At 46.0% G+C, this 18,646-nt stretch overlaps 1 protein-coding gene across 3 annotated transcripts in view; it reads right to left on the bottom strand.

The window, feature by feature from the left end:
- RCOR1 (REST corepressor 1) overlaps window positions 1-18,646 on the bottom strand; it is a 92,107-nt gene that overhangs the window by 40,687 nt on the left and 32,774 nt on the right. The window contains exons 1-2 of one of the 3 annotated variants that reach the window (XM_023745974.1): window positions 10,680-10,797; window positions 1,680-1,763 (exon numbers count right to left, since the gene is read on the bottom strand). In XM_023745974.1, coding sequence (XP_023601742.1) covers window positions 1,680-1,763; window positions 10,680-10,782 — 187 coding nt within the window. In that variant the 5' untranslated portion in view covers window positions 10,783-10,797. Of the gene's footprint in view, window positions 1-1,679; window positions 1,764-10,328; window positions 10,360-10,679; window positions 10,798-18,646 lie in introns of those variants that run through there. The other 2 variants (XM_023745975.1, XM_023745976.1) reach the window with 2 other exon arrangements.

Below are 18,646 nucleotides of genomic sequence, written 5' to 3'. Positions count from 1 at the left end.
CCTCTCGCAATCTGGGACCACTGGCTCCTAACCACTCGCCTGCCTGCCTGACTAATCGCCCCTAACCACTCTGCCTGCCTGCCTGATCGCCCCTAACTGCTCGCCTGCCTGCCTGATCGCCCCTAACCACTCTGCCTGCTTGCCTGATCGCCCCTAACTGCCTCTGCCTCGGCCCCCGCCACCATGGCTTCATCTGGAAGGACGTCCGAAAGGCTGTTCGGCTGTCCAGTGTAATTAGCATATTATACTTTTATTATTATAGATTATTATTGCTAAATTTAGCATTAGTAAGAGCAGTTCAGTTTCCCATGTTCCAGAGAGGATATTACACCAAAAAGGATCCTTCTTGACCAAAATTAAACATGTTTCTTTACCATGAGAGCTCTTTGCATCTTAAATGCTAACACAGATCCTGAGTACAAGAAGGGGGGGTATTTAACATGCAGCATCGTCACACTGCTTGGCAGTAATGTGTTCACACGATTTAATGCTGTAGCACATAATGTGGGAAACCCTCGTCAAAGCCTAAGAGTCCAGCCTCTGCTCACAACTTAACAGTTTTCTGATGAGCATTCACCACTGATTGCTAAAGCCCTGTCCTGTTTTATAAAATTGATTATTAGCCTTTTTTATTGGTCAAAGACCCTTTTAAAAATCCAATGTCATTTCTCTAGAAAAATTTTGCATGTGATTTCCAAGTTCCCATTAATTCCATCCAGACCCCCACTAAAAAATTCTCAAAGGAAATTTAGTTTTTCTCTTTGTTTTAATATATATTTTTATTTATTTCAGAAAGGAAGGGAGAAGGAAAGAGAGATAGAAATATCAATGATGAGAGAGAATCACTGATTGGCTGCCTCCTGCATGCCCCCTACTGGGGATCAAGCCTGCAACCCAGGCATGTGCCCTGACCAGGAATCGAACCAAGGACCCTTCAGTCTACAGGCTGATGCCCTATCCCCTGAGCCAAACCAACTAGGGTGGAAATTTAGTTTTTCTTCTCTCTTTTAAGTTATGAAGAAAATAAAAACTTTGAAAATGGCAAAGGTACGGTAATATATCAGATATAAAATTATTTTTGAATGGCATCATTTGAGCAAAAGGGACAGAAAATTTGAAGCAAACTCTGAAAATACAACTAATATTACTAATAGCTTTAGGTCCCCTACCTGCCCCCGCTCCAACACAAATCCAAACTAGCCCAGAATAGTCATCCTAGTAAGATTTTAAACACATGAAACAAACAGCCAATTCCAAAGTTTTACTTCTAGCTAGGCTTACGTCTTGTATTACGATGCCCATTCCAAAATCTCACACTTGACCTTTGTAATCTTTCAAATTAGAAATCTGTTCAACTCTTCATCTTTATAACCCTATAAACTCCCAGCTGGTGGGGTTACACATTGCATTACGATGTTCCTTCCCCTCTAGGCCTTTCCTCCTAGTTACTTCAGTATTAGCTTGTACAGCATTTTGAAAAAAGCAGATTGTGAAACCACAGGTTAGAAATCTTTCAGTCATCATGACAGGCCACAGTAAAGATATATACTTTCAAACTCTTGAAATTATTTTAAAAATGTAAGAGAACTGTCATATATGTAGGGACTTTCAGCTACAAAACTTATTTAAAACTTTGCATTAAGAAAGACAGTGAAAAATAAAGGTGCTTTAAAACTTACGTTTTGCTTCTGATAGATTCTGATTAGGCGACCAGACCAGCATGCCAAGATTGTCTCGTTCTTGACTGCGTCTTGCTAATTTGGCTTGGTAGAAATAAAAAGAGAGAATGCTTATTGTAATTTAACAGACATGTGAAGCAATGATCAACAACACGGCTCTGATCTTCTAAGCTCAGACCCTGATGCCATCACCCTCCCTGGACTGAAATCCGCCAATGGAGCCTGCATACTCACCACCACCACAGGTGATGGGGGCGTGGAGCAGGCTCTGAAGTCCCCGGAAACATTTCTAAGTCTTTTCCTACGTTATTACTTACTTAACAAGCAGGTGTCATTATTATCTCATACTATTAGGTAAAGAAACTAAACGGGTCACTCAGCTGGAAGGACGTAGTCAGGAATGAACTCAGACTGGCTCGGCGCCCAAGGCTTAAAGCGCTGTACACGAGGATGCTGTTTTCAGACACGGGACATCCAAAAGGGAAGCTGCTCCAAGATCCTCTTAAAACACGAATCCTTCCAGTGTGCTTAGCATACCCTCACCCTTCTCTGCCAGTGTAACTTTTGGGTGGCTTGACAACAGGAATCCAAAGATTCCTTCAAAAACTTTATTAAAGAATAACTTATTAAAAAGATTTAACTTGAAAGGAAACTTCTGAAGTACATTCAAATTCTTAAAAATCTGTGATACAAAACAATAGGCCCACAGGTTTACAGGTGCCATAAGAAAGAAGGAAATCTTGCCATTTGTAACAACAGAAATAGACCCAGGGTGTATTATGCTAAATGAAATAAGTCAGACAGAGAAAGAGAAATACCATATGACTGTGCTCATATGTGGCATCTAAAAAAGAAAATAAAGAAACAAACTCATAGCCCTAGCCGGTTTGGCTCACTGGATAGAGCGTCGGGCTGGGGACTGAAGGGTCCCAGGTTCAATTCCGGTCAAGGGCATGTACCTTGGTTGCAGGCACATCCCCAGTAGGGGATGTGCAGGAGGCAGCTGATCGATGCTTCTCTCTCATCGATGTTTCTAACTCTCTATCCCTCTCTCTTCCTCTCTGTAAAAAATTAATAAAATATATTTTTAAAAAAAGAAACAAACTCATAGATACAGAGATCATTTTTGATGATGCAACATGGAAAGGGGGTTTGGGAGTATGAAAAATGGTAAGAGATTGCCGAACCGGTTTGGCTCAGTGGATAGAGCGTCGGCCTGCGGACTCAAGGGTCCCCGGTTCAACTCCCGGTCAAGGGCATGTACCTTGGTTGCCAGGGCACATCCCCAGTGCAGGAAGGCCAGCCTGATTGATGCTTCTCTCTCATCGATGTTTCTACCTCTCCTATCCCCTCTCTCTTCCTCCTCTGTAAAAATTAATAAAATATATTTTTAAAAAAAAGAAGCAAACTCATAGATACAGAGACCATTTTGATGGTTGCAACATGGAAGGAAAAAAAAAAGAAAGAAAAATGGTAAGAGATTAAGAAGTACAAATTGCCAGTTATAAAAACAGTCACAGGGAGGTAAAGTACAGCACAGGGAATATAGTCAATCATATTATAATAACTACTAGAGGCCCAATGCACGAAAATTCGTGCAAGAGTAGGCCTTCCTTCCCCCAGCTGCGGGCACCGGCTTTCCTCTGGCATCCAGGGCCCGGGCTTCGCTCCTGGCCACCAGCAGGCACCCGGGACCCAGGAGGCTTTGCTCCGGCCCCGGCTTTGTCCAGAAGGATGTCTGGAGCATATTACCCTTTTATTATTATAGATGGTGTCAGGTGGGTACTAGACTTATTGGGGTGATCACTTTGTAAATTATATAAATATTGTATATATACCCAAAAGTAATATAATAGTGTACGTCAACTGTAGTTGAAAATTATTTAAATTTTTCATTTGGATTGCAAATTAAAATGAAAAAGTCTGACAACACCAAGGTGTAGCGATACTGTGGGGGAACTGGAACTCCCATGCACTGCTGGTGGGAATGTAAAATGACACTATCACTTGGGGGGAAAGTCTCACAATTTCCTAAAATGTGGTATATCCATTCAATGGAATAACACTCAGCAATAAAAAGGAACGAATTATTTAAGCATGTAACATGAATGAATCTCAAAACAATTACTCTGAGTGAATGAGTTGCAAATACAGAAAGGGGGGCTAGAAAAAGTTCTGTGGTGCTCCAGAGAAATGAGAGTAACAATAGGAAATCATAGTTTTCAACAGAATTAGAAATATGGGTGTGTGCACCTGTCTGCGTGCACACACACACACACACACACACACACACACACACAGTTACTTCCCAGTTCTGCCCACTGGGAGGGTCCTGATGCAATGACAATTCAGCAACAACTGAGCACATCTAGCTCCCAGATCTTGGTTTCTAAATACCACTCACCAGTAAAAGGAACAAAGCCTCCTTGAAGAAATGGTTGATTGCAGGGCTAGGAGTGAAAATGTATGAGGACCCTAGCCCTGGCCAGGGTGGCTCAGCTGGTTGGAGCATTGTCGATTCCCCGTCAGTGTATATACCCAGGTTGCAGGTTGGATCCCCAGTCAGAGCCCATGCAGGGGGCAACCAATCGCTGCCTCTCTCTCACATCAATGTCTTTCTCTCTCCCTCTCTCACTGTGTCTCTCAGTCTCTCAAAATCAATGGAAAAAATATCCTCAGGTGAAGATTAACAAAACAAACAAACCCTAACCGGTTTGGCTCAGTGGACAGAGCGTTGCTTGCGTGTTGAAAGGTCCAGGGTTCAATTCTGGTCAAGGATATGTACCTTTGGTTGCAGGCTCGATCCCCAGTCATCGATGTTTCTAACTCTCTATCCCTCTCCCTTCCTCTTTGTAAAAATCATATATATATATATATATATATATATCTTTGTAAAAATCATATATATATAAAGGCCTTTAGAGTAAAGGTTGATATAAATTTTTAAAGACTGAGAGAAAAATATCACCTCCAAATAAATGACAAACCACCAGCAATAGAAGCCAGAGATAGTGGAATACTATCTTTATCGACTGAGAGGAAATCTTAGCGTGTACCCTGCAAAACGTGCAGAAACATGGGCAACATGGGACATTTCACATGGACACTTATGGAGACTTTACGTGCACTAAAGAACATGCTCAGGAAAAACATCCTGAAAGGAAGGTTGATACTCAAAAAGAAAAAGGGAAGTAAGTAAACAAGATTTCATAAGCACTACCTATAAAAAATAAAATCACGTCCAGCCCGGCCAGTGGGGCTCAGTGGTTGGGTGTTGACCTATGAACCAGGAGGTCACGATTTGAATCCCAGGCAGGGCACATGCCCAGGTTGCGGCTCGATCCTCAGTGTGGGGCGTGCAGGAGGCAGCCACTCAATAATTCTCTTTCATCATTGATGTTTCTATCTCTCTCTCTCCCTTTCCCTTCCTCCCTGAAATCAATAAAAGTATTTATTTTTTTAAAAACACATGTCCAATTTAAGGAGTTTTGAAAAAGAACAAAACTAAAATTCTGGACAATAACTAACAACATGTAGCTCTGGGTAGTAGGATCACAGCTGAGCTGTTCTAAAGCTGAAAGATGAACTTTAGACGTGAACTTGAGTGGGTGGGGTGAGGAGACCCGACAAACACTGTGATGCCGGTCTCCACTGACATGACTGCCTCACGGCAACAGCACCTGCCCGAGGGGGTGTGATGAGAATGGCATCACTGCACCTCTGTGGTCTTCCTCCCCAATCCCTCAGTCTAATAATCAGAAAACATCAGACAGGTCCCAACTGAAGAACATTTTACAAAAATCCTGACTCATACTCCTCAAAACTGCTGAGTCATCAAAAACAAGGGAGGCTGTAAGGAACTGTCACAGCCAAGCGTTGCCTGATGAGACATGACAGCCACATGCAATGTGAATCGTGGATGGGATCCTGGGACAGAAAAAGGACATCAAGGAAACACTAAGGAAATCTGAATAAAGTATGGTTCCAGGTAATAACACTGAACCAATATTGGTTCATAACTAACAAATGTACCATACTAATGTAAGACATTAATCACAGGGGAAACACGGTGTGGGGTATATGGGAATTCTCTGTACTATCTTTGTAACTTCTGTAAGTCTAAAACTATCCTATATAATAAAAGCCTAATATGCAAATTGTCCCCTCGACCCGGAGTTCGACCGCTCACTATGACGTGCACTAACCATCAGGGAACAGCATGGAACATGGCGGACGTCAGCGACGCGGCGCTGGCAGCGGGCGGCAGTGGAGGCACTGCTGGCCCCGATGGGCCCTGAAGAGAGCAGGATGATGGCAGGATGATGGAGCAGGTGAGCGGGCGGCACCATGCCAAGGCACGTGCGAGCAGGGCCTGATCGCCCCGCCAATTGCCCCGCAGACAGCAACCAGGGGGCAGCAGGGCTGCCGCCCAGCTCCCAGGCACTAGGGAGCAGGCCAGGAGCCCAATCGCCCCGCAGACGGTGACCAGCACCCATTACAGAGAAGTAGGAAATAGCAATATTAAAATACTAGGGGCCCAGTGCATGAATTCCTGCACCCTGAAAGAAATTGTGGGCCGTGGGGCTGCGGTGGGCACAGGGACAGGTCTCAGCCCATCCTCTGCTCCCCCACCTGGCCCCTCCCACCACGGCCCCTGGTCCCGTCTGCCAGCAGCCCTGCTCCCGCTCCCACTGCTCCCATGCCCTGGCGGTGCCGGCCCAGAGTGATTGGGGCCAACGCCATCAGTGGCTGGGAGTGGCTGATCGTCCCTCAGGAGCAGGGGGAGGTGGAGAAGCCCTCAGGGGTGATCGGGTCCGGCAGCCGCCACTTGCACCCACAGATGGGCGCCAAGTGATTGGGACTGGCGCCAGGCGCCAGCAGTGAATATGAGCAGCAGCTCCAGTGCTGGCTGCGGGTACAAGCAGGGCCAGCGCCAGCAGTGGGTGCAAGCGGCGGCTCCAGAGCCGGCCGCAGGTGCAAGTGGGGCCATCGCCGGCAGTGGGTGCGAGAGGCAGCTGCTGACCCTGATCACCCCTCAGGAGCAGGGGGAGGTGGAGAAGCCCTGAGGGGTGATGGGGTCGGCAGCCGCTGCTCACACCTGCTGACAGTGTCAAGCAACCAGGGCTGGTGCCAGGCTCCGGAAGCAGGTGCGAGTGGCAGCTCTGGCGCCGGCAGCAGGTGCGAGCGCCTGGTGGGACCGCAATGTACGGGAGCAAACAATTTGCAGTAACCACCAGAGGCTCATCCCGATGACAGTGACCGGCACCCCACCTTGGTCTGGCGCCCCCACTCACATGTTCTATCATCCCGCTGCGGCCAACGCCCGCCATGTTCCACGCTCTGCCACCTGCTGTCGACGCCCACCATGTTCTGCACGCATCCCCTGGTGGTCAGCACACATCATAGCGACCAGTTGTTTGGTTCAGTTGTTCTGCCATTCAGTCTATTTGCATATTAGAGTCTTAAATACTAGTATATATAGATAGATTTCTTCTAATTATTTTCCTTTAAATGTGCACGAATCCGTGCACCAGGCCACTAGTTTTAAAATAAAAAGTTTACTTTGAATCCAAGGCCCTACACAATCTGACCAGGCTACCTGTCTATCCCATGTCCCATTCTCAGGATTCACCTATCCCCACATGGTAATTCCACATTTTTTTTCTCACATCTTTCCCCTTACACCTCTTTCTCGCTGCAATATCCCTTCCTATCTTTTCCCACCAGCCAACTCCTACTGATTTTTCAGGACAGCCCAAAGAGCGCCATCTTTGGAAAGTTTGCTTTGACTCTCGCAGTCCAGGGTACAATGCACCTTCCTCAGTACCACTGAGGACCACCCTCTCTCACAGCTTAGACGCATCATTAATGGTTTGCACAGAGACACCTGCTGTTGTGGAAAGAACAATGCCATTGTAAGGAAGACTAGTACTGGCAGTACTGGAGTCCCCCTTATTCACGGGGACTCGTTCCAAGACCCCTAGTGGATGCCTGAAACTGCGCAAGGTACCGAAACCTCTATATACTGTGTTTTTTCCTATACTTACATACCTATGACAAACATTTCAATATTTTAATTACATCCATGTTAATTCTGAGTTTGCAGAGGTAACCTAACCAACTACCATTATGTTTTAGTACTAAGGGATATACATTTCAATAAAGTGATTGAAATGCAAAAAAAAAAAGTTTAATTTATAAATTAGGGGCAGTAAGAAATTGACAAGAATAACTAATAATAAAATAGAACAATTGTAGCAATACACTGTCATAAAAAGTTACATGAATGTGTACCCTGTGCGTGTGTGTGTGTGTGTGTGTGTGTGTCCCTCTCTCTCTGATAATCAATCTGGTCACTGAGACAGCGACTAAGTGACTAACCAGCTGGGAGCCTATATAGCGTGGATACGTGGGACATAGGTGTGATTCACGTCCCGGGCAGGACAGAGCAGGACAGAGCAGGATTCATCACACTACTCAGAATGGCATGCAATTTAAAACGTATTCATTGTTGACTTCTGGTATTTTTTCATTTAATATTTTTGGACCACAGTGAACCTGTGGATAAGGGGGAACCTACTGTAATTATTATTAGTGGCTTTGGGATCAGTAAGATCTCATTGTAATACACAAAATAACCCCGTGAGATAAGATGTTCTACTTTGTTTACAAGAAGGGTGAAGTGACTTGTGCTAGAGCCCAGCATTGCCTGGGATCTGAGTCCACCTCTCAGACTACACCCAGGCGAGTCTGAACCCCTCTCAGCCACTCTGTCACTGAGTGACGATGAACTCAGCTTCATCAACCCGATGGAAAATGGGGGGATAGCGCCTGCCTCGTGCACCCAGGTTTCTGTGAGGATTACGAACGGCACATATTACGTGCCTGATACATGCTTAATAACCATGATAACAGCAATTATTCTCTTCTGTCTCCCTGGTTAGGCTGAGCTTCTTGAGACCTCTGTATCTTTACTGTCGGGCACATTATAGGGGCTTCATAAAAGCTGAATAAATTTGTTTAAAATATATTTTTATTGATTTTAAGAAGGAGAGAGAGATAGAAACATCAATGATGACAATCATTGATCTGCTGCCTCCTGCATACCCCATCCTGGGGATCAAGCCCACAAACCCGGCATGTGCCCTGAACAGAAATCAAGCCGTGACCTCCTGGTTCATAGGTCGCCGATCAAACACTGAGCCATGCTGGCCGGACAAAGCTGAATCAATTAGTATGCACAAAGTAACAAGTCAGGTGCCCAATTAATAGAAAGTTCTAGAAAGGGAGCAGCATACTGTCCTATTCCCTTTCTTTCACTGCAACTGTCCAGATGGACAAGCGTGACAACCAAATAGGTTGGACAACTCCTGCAGCTCTGCCCTCTAGAGCGCAGCCCTCCCCTCACTGCCTGCCCCCTGCAAGCTAGCCCCCTGCCCTCTGCGGCATAAACTACCTGCAGGCGGCCACTTCAAACACGCGTGCTCACTCTAGTCCACGCGGACAGCCCTGGGCGAAGCTCCCTGAGAACGGGCTGCATCCCTGTCCAGTAACCTAAGTCCGGCCAGGCCTGATCTGCGTGCCTCTCCTAATTCTCCGAGAAGGAATCGGATCCTAACCCGATGCTGCCAAGTGAGCTCTGTCCACACTGGAAACGGGAGCTGTGCGCTCAGTTTCCTCCAACAGAAAACATCTTCTTTTCTCTCATTCTCCCTCCCTCACTGATTCTGGGATCAGAATCAGTCGTCTCTAGAGAAATACTTTCCTTCCATGTTACCAGTCTAACCAACTCATCATTTAGCACCAATGGAACATCACCACGTGCAGTCCTTAGAGTAAAGCAAAGAGGGGCAAGACCCTCCAGAGGCCAATCGATTTCACGGCGGATGCTTCACATCCTGGGTCCCTCTATTCTTCTCAACACTGTTCTACCAGGACTGTCACCAAAGCACACTGATCAGACGGGCAAACCACACAGAGACACTGGGCTCGGGTCCCAGGCCATCCCTACAGAGCTAATGTCACCAGCAAGGGAGCCACGGGAGCGTCGTGGTTCCCCAGTGCCTACAAGTTCTGTTTATACTATACTGAAGCAGCATGATGCTGAAACAATGGACACACCGTAATTAAACTTTCCTGCTAAGAAATGCTAAGCAACCTCTCAGCCTGCAGCAAGGCGTAAACTTTATTCTGGTGGAGAGTCTTAGCATCAATGTGTAGGTCTGCCTATATGGGTGTTTCACCACCACGGCTCTGAGAAGAGCCCCTCAGCCACAGGCTGACAGCGGTGAGGCGCCACCCCCACGAGGATGCAGGGGCCGGGCTCCTTCGGCACCGTGCATTCTCCATGGCCCAGGGAAGACTCCAATGACCCAACAGCTAGCTCAGAACAGCACTGTAACACACCCCACGTTAGGAGAGTTTCCTCCTAAGAGGTGAGTTAGAAAAAAGAGAACATGGAATTCTTCCCAAAGTTTGGCAGAGCAAGATGTTAGAAAGGGCTGCAGAAAAGGAGCCACCAAACACGCTGACAGTACCCAGTGTGCTGTAAATGAGTTTAGGCTTTCCGAAAGGCAGTTTGGCAACGTTTACCAAAGCGCTAGCGATGTCTCCTAAAACAAATAATCAGGGAGCTTTGCAAAGACTCACCTACAAAGTTGCTCATCAAAGTGCTGCTGAAATGGCCATGAACAGCGGACAGTTCAAATGTCCGACAGGAGACATTTAAAATGTTTGGTGCGACTCTACAGCGGACACTGCACACACTGCCCTGGCGGGGGCTCGGCTGACTGCAGTGTTGTCCCAGAAAGGTTGCAGGTTTGATTCCCAGTCAGGCACATACTAGGCTGTGAGTGCGATCCCTGGTCAGGGCGAGTAAGGGAGGCAATCAGTTGGTATTTCTCACATCACTGTTTCTCTCTCTCCCCACCTTCTGTCTCTAAAATCAATAAAAGCATATCCTTGAGTGAAAATTTAACAAAAAAGAAAGAAGCTACGCACACATACAAAGAAGCTGTGCAAGTCCTTCCAATGATGTGGGAAGCAACGTGTGGGTCACATGCAGCGAAGTCAGCTCCCAGCCCCGCGTGGGTCCTGAGGTCATGCCTACGGCTTCTTTTACAGAGTCAATCTACTGTACGTTTGGTCCTCCAAACACATAAAGTGAAACAAAGGAGATCACAGAGAAGCACTGCGATTACAGGATTGCCCAATGTCACAACTCACGTCCAGTGAAAAGGATCCCGATACATGTACCCACCGCTCGCGCACTAAATCCTGGTTCCTGAGCCACCCCATCCCGCCTGCGGACGCACCCTCTTCTCCTGTGCTCCCTCTAACAAGCACCCGCCGCCCTGGGCTTTTCCCAAGCTTAACACGTCATCCATGATTGTGCTGGTGACTAAATTCTTCTGAATGAGGAACTATTTCTTCCCTCTGAAGTCTATGAGGTGAGAAGATGCTGAGAGTATAAAGCCACTGACATGGTTTGATGAAAGACGAATAAATGAATATTCATTCTTTCGGTGGAATAAAAAATAGCACAAAGGATCAAATTTTTTAAATTATTACTGACTTTTCCATAACGAATCCAGATTTGTGAGGATTTTATTAGATTCCTACCTCCACAATCTCGCTTACCAAGTGCTTTTCTCCTCTGAAAAAGTTTGGACACTCCTGGTCCCACACAGTCTAAAAAAAGCCCTGCTAGCAGTCTGACCATTTCTCACTGTGACGACACCCTGAGGGACCCAGAGCAACGGAAAAGAACTTTGTTCCCAAGTTCCAGAGAGCACAGAATCAGATTAAGAATGAGACTTTCCATTGCGGTTTAAAATACGAGCTAGGACAGTGGTCAGCAAACTGCGGCTCTTTGGCCCCTTGAGTGTGGCTCTTCCACAAAATACCGACTTTTGTGCATGGGCCACAAAGTTTCAATCGCACTGTACGTGCGTGCCTGCACGTGGTATTTTGTGGAAGAGCCATACTCAAGGGGCCAAAGAGCCACATGTGGCTCGCAAGCCGCAGTTTGTCAACCACTGACCTAGGAGATCAACCGAAGGACTTGTATGCATGCATATAAGCATAACCAATGGACACAAGACACTGGGGGTAGGAGAGACCGGGGGAAGGTCAAGGGAGGAAAAATAGGAGACATATGTAATATTCTTTGTAATACTTTAAGCAATAAAACAAAATTTAATAGATAAAATACGAACTAGGAGATTCCTCTCTTCTTGCTATACGATGGCATGCAAACAATTAATAATAGACTTTTGGGGGTGCCATTTAATTCCTGCAGGCAATGATCTTCCGTCGTACATGAGCCTGAAGCTCCAGCCGTTACTATTCTATTTCAAATAGTAAGATCTACACAAAAATAAACTTCATGCCCAGAAGAGCTGGCAATATCACATGCACAGTTTTACTGGCTGCTTTATTTTAATAACAAATCTGAACCAATTTATAAAACTACAATTTATACAACTCCTATCAGATTAAGAAAACAACCATCTTTAATATTATACTTGAGGACAAAAATTCTCATACAGCCTCTCATTAGCATACTGTCCTGATAATATCACACTTTAACAATGGCAGAAAGCCAAAGGCTATCACCTTCTTAATATTAGTCACAAAAGAGGCACAGCTCTTTTTTTCTTAATTTAAAACAGACTGAAAAGCTAATTTTATAATACAAGATATAAAAAGGAACTTACTTTTACCCAAAGAGTAACCTATGCAAAAGTATCTGTGCAAATTTTCCTGTCTGTTAAGTAAATAACTTACAAATCACAATAAATATCATATTGTACATTAAATTCATGGAGCTATACAATCTATATAGATTCAATACAATTCCTATCAAGATACCAATGGCATAGATCACAGAACTAGACCAAATATTCCACAAATTTATATGGAACCACAAAAAGACCCTGAATAGCCACAGCAATCTTGAGAAAAGAGAACAAAATTGGAGGATTCACACTACCTGATATCAAACTATATTACAAGGCTATAGTAATTAAAACAGCATGGTACCGGCATAAAAACAGACACACAGATCAATAGAAAAGAATAGAGAGCCCAGAAATAAATCCATGCCTTTATGGTCAATTAATATATTTGACAAAGGAGACAGAAAACATACAATGGGGTAAAGGTAGTCTATTTTATAAATTATGTTGGGAAAATTGGACAGATACATGCAAAACAATGAAATGAGACTACCTATTTACACCTTACACAAGAATAAACTCAAAATGGATTAAAGACTAAAATGTTAGACTTGAAACCATAAAAATTCTACAAGAAAACATAAGCAGTAAAATCTCAGACATTTCTTGTAGCAATGTTTTTTTCTGATATAGCGCCTTGGGCAAGGGCAACAAAAGAAAAAATAAACAAATGGGACCATATCAAACTAAAAAGTTTTTGCACAGCACAGGAAACCATCAACAACATGAAAAGACAGCCCACTGAATGGGAGAACATATTCATCAATGATACATCTGGTAAGGGGTTAATATCCAAAATTTATAAAGAACTTATAAAACACAACACCAAAAAAACCAAGCAATCCAATTTAAAAATGGGCAAAGGACCTGAACAGACACTTCTCCAAAGAGGACATACAGATGGCCAACAGACAGATGAAAAGATGCTCAATGTCACTAATCAGAGACATGCACATTAAAACCACAAGTAGATACAGCCTCATGCCTGTGAGAATGGCTAACATCAACAAATCAACAAACAAGTATTGGGAGGATGTGGAGAAAAGGGAACCCTCCTGCACTGTTGGTGAGAATGCAGATTGGTGCGGCCACTGTGGACAACAGTATGAAGTTTCCTCAAAAAATTAAAAAAGGAACTGCCTTATGACACAATGATTCCACTTCTGGGAATTTATCCAAAGAAACACAAAACACTAATTTGAAAGAATTCATGTGCCCTGGCTGGGAGCTTAGTTGGTTAGAGCTTCATCCCGATTCCCAAGGTTATGGATTTGTTCCCCAGTCAGGGCACATACAAGAATCAACCAGTGAATACATACGTAAGAGAAACAGCAAATCGATGTTCCTCTCCCTCTTTCTGTCCTTCAACAATAAATATATTTTTAAAAATAAATAAATATGCCCTAGCCGGTTTGGCTCAGTGGATAGAGCGTCGGCCTGTGAACTGAAAGGTCCCAGGTTCGATTCTGGTCAAGGGCACATGCCCGGGTTGTGGGCTCGATCCCCAGTGGGGGACTTGCAGCCGATCCATGATTCTCTCTCCTAGTGGATGTTTCTGTCTCTCTCTCCTTCTTCCTTCCTCTCTGAAATCAATAAAAATATATTTAAAATAAATAAATAATTAGATAGATAGATAGATAGCCCTGGCTGCTGTGGCTCAGTCAGCAGGACTGTCATCCTGTACACCAAGCATGTCAAACTCAAAGGCTAACACAGCCAAATAAACAAAGTTTAAGTTTACATGGGCTGCAAAAGAAACAAAGGTTCCATTTTCATAGAAACATAGGTTTATTTGACAGAGACATGCTGAATGCAAAGGACTGAAATAAATGAGTCATCGTTAACATAAAAAATAGAACATTTTAATAAAAAATATTTTTTCTTGAACATTAACTTACCAGACACTGAATAACTGCACAAATTAATAAGCATGACGCAAATAAACCTATTTTTCTTGTTCGCCAAAAGCGAAATATTTCCTGTTGCACACACTGAACAAGTCAGTACAAGGCTAATGACGTGGCAATCAGCTGCTAAACTATTCGCTGTTAGTATTAGTGGAGAGAAATGGTGTGCCTGCACGTAAGGCGTGTAAGAGAAATGAATGCAACACAATTATAGTAATCAGTCATTAGCGAACGTTGTAGTTCGTTATTAATAACTAGAGGCCCAGTGCACGAAATTCATGCACTGGGCGGGGGGGGGATATTCCTCTCAGCCCAGCCTGCGCCCTCTCGCAGTCCGGAAGCCCTCGGGGTATGTCTGTCTTCTGGCTTAGGCCCGCTCCCCCAGTTCCTTAGCACTGCTGCAGAGGCAGGAGAGGCTCCCACCACCACCCCTGCACTTGCCAGCGGTGAGCCTGGCTTCTGGCTGAGCAGTGCTCTCCCTGCGAGAGCACACTAACCACCAGGGGGCAGCTCCTGCGTTTTGCGTCTGCCCCCTGGTGGTCAGTGTGCATCATAGTAACTGGTCATTCTGGTCGTCTAGGCTTTTATTATATAGACTAGAGGCCCGGTGCACAAAAATTTGTGCACTCGGGGGAGGGGGAGGGGGGTCCCCCAGCCCAGCCTGTGCCCTCTCGCAGTCTGGGACCCCTCGGGAGATAACGACCTGCTGGCTTAGGCCTGCTTCCGGGTGGCAGAGGGCAGGCCCAATCCCTAGGTGCAGCCCCTGGTCAGGCTCAGAGCAGGGCCGATTGGGGAGTTGGGCGCCGCCCTGTCATGCACAGAGCAGGGCGGATCGGGAGGTTGCGATGCCACCCTCAGTCACGCTCAGGGTAGGGCCGATTGGGGGGTTGGGGCACCGCCCCCTGTCACACTCAAGGCAGGGTCGATGGGGAGGTTGCGGCGCCAACCCCTGTCATGCACAGAGCAGGGCCCATCAGGGGGTTGGGGCGCTGCCCCCTGTCATGCACAGAGCAGGGCCGATCAGGGGGTTGAGGAGCTCCCCACTGTCACTCACAGAGTAGGGCCGATAGGGGAGTTGGGGCACCACCCCCTGTCACACACAGAGCAGGGCGGATCAGGGGGTTGGGGTGCTGAACCCTGTTACACTCAGGGCAGGGCCAATGGGGAGGTTATGGCTCTACCCTGTCACACACAGAGCAAGGCCCGTGGAGGGGGGTTGGGGCGCCACCCTCTATCACCCACAGAGCAGGGCCGATCAGGGGGTTGGGGCGCCGCCACTGTCACACTCGGGGCAGGGCTGATGGAGAGGTTATGGCTCTACCCTGTCACACACAGAGCAGGGCCCGTGGGAGGGTGAGGGGGGTTGGGGCGCCGCACCCTGTCACACACAGAGCAGGGCCGATCAGGGGGTTGGTGCGCCACACCCTGTCAAACACAGAGCCGCAGGACAATCAGGGGATTGGGGAGCTCCCCCCTATCAGGCACAAAGCAGGGCTGATCAGGGCATTGGGGTGCCTTCCCCGGTCACGAACAGAGCAGGGAGGATAGGGAGGTTGTGGCCCCGCCCCCTGTCACACACAGAGCCGCAGGGCGATCAGGGGGTTTGGACGCTGCCCCCGTCACGCTGATCCCGGTGCTGGGAGGCATATTACCCTTTTACTATATAGAATAGAGGCCTGGTGCACGGGTGGGAGCCGGCTGGTTTGCCCTGAAGGGTGTCCTGGATCAGGGTGGGGGTCCCCACTGGGGTGCCTGGCCAGTCTGGGTGAGGGGCTGAGGGCTGTTTTCCGGAAGCAAGTGACTGAAGCTTCCAACGGCTCCTTGTTTTCTTTTTTTTTTTTATTCTGGGCCAGCTTTAGCTCTGAGGCCTGGCCGCTGAAAACATCGATACAAAGTTTCGGTCCGCCTGGGTTTCAGTCCAGCTGGTTTCTGGAGTTTTGTTTATCTTCTTATTTGCAACATAGTACATAGTTGCTTAGAGTTGTAGCTCAGAGGCCGGCAAGTGAGGCGGGGAATGTTGGAGTCCGCAGCAAGCAAGCCTCATGTTCGCTTCAGTGCCTGGCTGCCGGCCGCCATCTTGGATGACAGTTAATTTGCATATACTCACTGATTAGCCAATGAAAAGGGTAGCAGTCGTACGCTAATTACCATGTTTCTCTTTTATTAGTGTAGATTATGTATAACAGGATATTGTAAAAATTAAGTTACAAAATTTTATTAAAACATTTCTTACAGCCCTGACTGGTTTGGCTCAGTGGATAGAGCATCGGCCTGCGGACTCAAGGGTCCCAGGTTTGATTCCAGTCAAGGGCATGTACCTTGGTTGCGGGCACATCCCCAGTAGGGGGGCGTGCGGGAGGCAGCTGATCGATGTTTCTCTCTCATCTATGTTTCTGACTCTCTCTCCCTCTCCCTTCCTCTCTGTAAAAAATCAATAAAATATATTTTAAAAAAACATTTCTTACATACCATGATATTGGCTGGCCACAAAAATATTCCTTGTGGGCCGCATGTGGCCCGCAGGCCGAGAGTGTGACATGCTTGCTGTACACCAAAGGGTGGTGCACATACCTGGGTCGTGTTGTGGATTGAATCTCCAGATAAGGCAAATACAGGAGGCAACAGATTGATGTTTCTCTCTCACATCAATCTTTCTCTTTCTCTCTCTCTCTCTCCTGCCTCTCTAAAATCAATAAAAATATCTTCGGGTGAGGATTTTAAAAAGAATGGATGAGACTGAAAGTTTTGTTTATACTCCAGATAGGTTTCAGGGTGATTATAGTCTAATTACATACCAATTATAAAGTTCTTTTCATCTTCAAAGCCATTAACTAATAAATCCTCATAGTACCTCTGTGTTATAGCAATCTTCTTCTGAAGTGAAAACCACCTCACTAGAAAGGTTAATATAAATTAGCTCCAAGTGGAATAAATCAGTTTTAGATTAGGGTAAAATACTTGGGTTTTAAGGCACCTAACAAAAAGTCAATATGCCCGTATGCCTTAAACACGAGCGTATGAAGTCACCTAGGACTCGCGTGAGAACAACCCAGGAGGGAAATCCTAAGTGTGGACACTCAGCACACACATCAGCATCTATACTGTAAGAGGAACATTTTGTAAAAATATCTGCCCTGACCGGTTTGGCTCAGTGGATAGAGCGTTGGCCTGCGGACTGAAGGGTCCCAGGTTCAATTCCAGTCAAGGGCATGTACGTTAGTTGCGGGCACATCCCCAGTGGGGGGTGTGCAGGAGGCAGCTGGTCGATGTTTCTCTCTCATCGATGTTTCTAACTCTCTATCCCTCTCCCTTCCTCTCTGTAAAAAAATCAATAAAATATATTAAAAATTAAAAAAAAATATCTTCAGAAACCTTTTCCATGGGTCTCTATACCCTGTATGTGTTTGGGTTTACATAGTCGACCTAGTGAAGTTATATAAAAGAAAAAACAAGCCTAGAGGAATGTCTTTTTAATATCTAAGCAAAATGAATTCAAATAATGAAAATAACTAATTTCTACTTAAATGAATGGGTTTGCTACAAAACATTACAACTTACACAAGCCGCTCTATCCACTGAGCCAAACCGGTTATGGCCATTTTTTAAAAATGTATTTTATTGATTTTTTACAGAGAGGAAGGGAGAGGGATAGAGTTAGAAACATCGATGAGAGCAAAACATCGATCAGCTGCCTCCTGCACACTCCCTACTGGGGATGTGCTCGCAACCAAGGTACATGCCCTTGACCGGAATTGAACCTGGGACCCTTGAGTCCACAGGCTGACGCTCTATCCACTGAGCCAAACTGGTTAGGGCTTTTTCATCTTTTTTATTTTATATATACTACTAATGAGAGGGAGAGAAGGGACAAGATAAAAGGAAATATTTATTGCTCATCTATTATGTGCCAGGCACTTAACTTGTAAGCATCCTATATAATAAAAGCGTAATATGCAAATCAACTGAACGGAGGAACAACCGGTCGCTATGACGTGCACTGACCACCAGGGGGCAGATGCTCAGTTCAAGAGCTGCCCCACAGGGGGAGCGCCACTCAGCCAGAAGTGGCAGGAGAGCGCAGTGGCAGTGGCAGGAGCCTCTCCCTCCGCTACTGCAGGCGGGCAGTAAGGAGTGAGGGGTCCCGGACTGTGAGAGCCCCGGACTGCAAGAGGGATGTCTGACTGCTGGCTTAGTCATAGTAAGCTGGCAGGTGGACATCCCCCAAGGGGTTCCAGACTGCAAGAGGGCGCAGGCTGGGCTGAGGGACCAACCCCCTCCCACCCACCCAGTGCACAAATCTCATGCAACGGCCTCTAGTACT

The sequence above is a fragment of the Myotis lucifugus genome, unplaced genomic scaffold (assembly GCF_000147115.1).
Source record: "Myotis lucifugus unplaced genomic scaffold, Myoluc2.0 scaffold_610, whole genome shotgun sequence".
NCBI lineage: Eukaryota > Metazoa > Chordata > Mammalia > Chiroptera > Vespertilionidae > Myotis > Myotis lucifugus.
The sequence above is the reverse complement of the archived record's forward strand: the minus strand, read 5'-3'. Positions and strand labels throughout refer to the sequence as shown.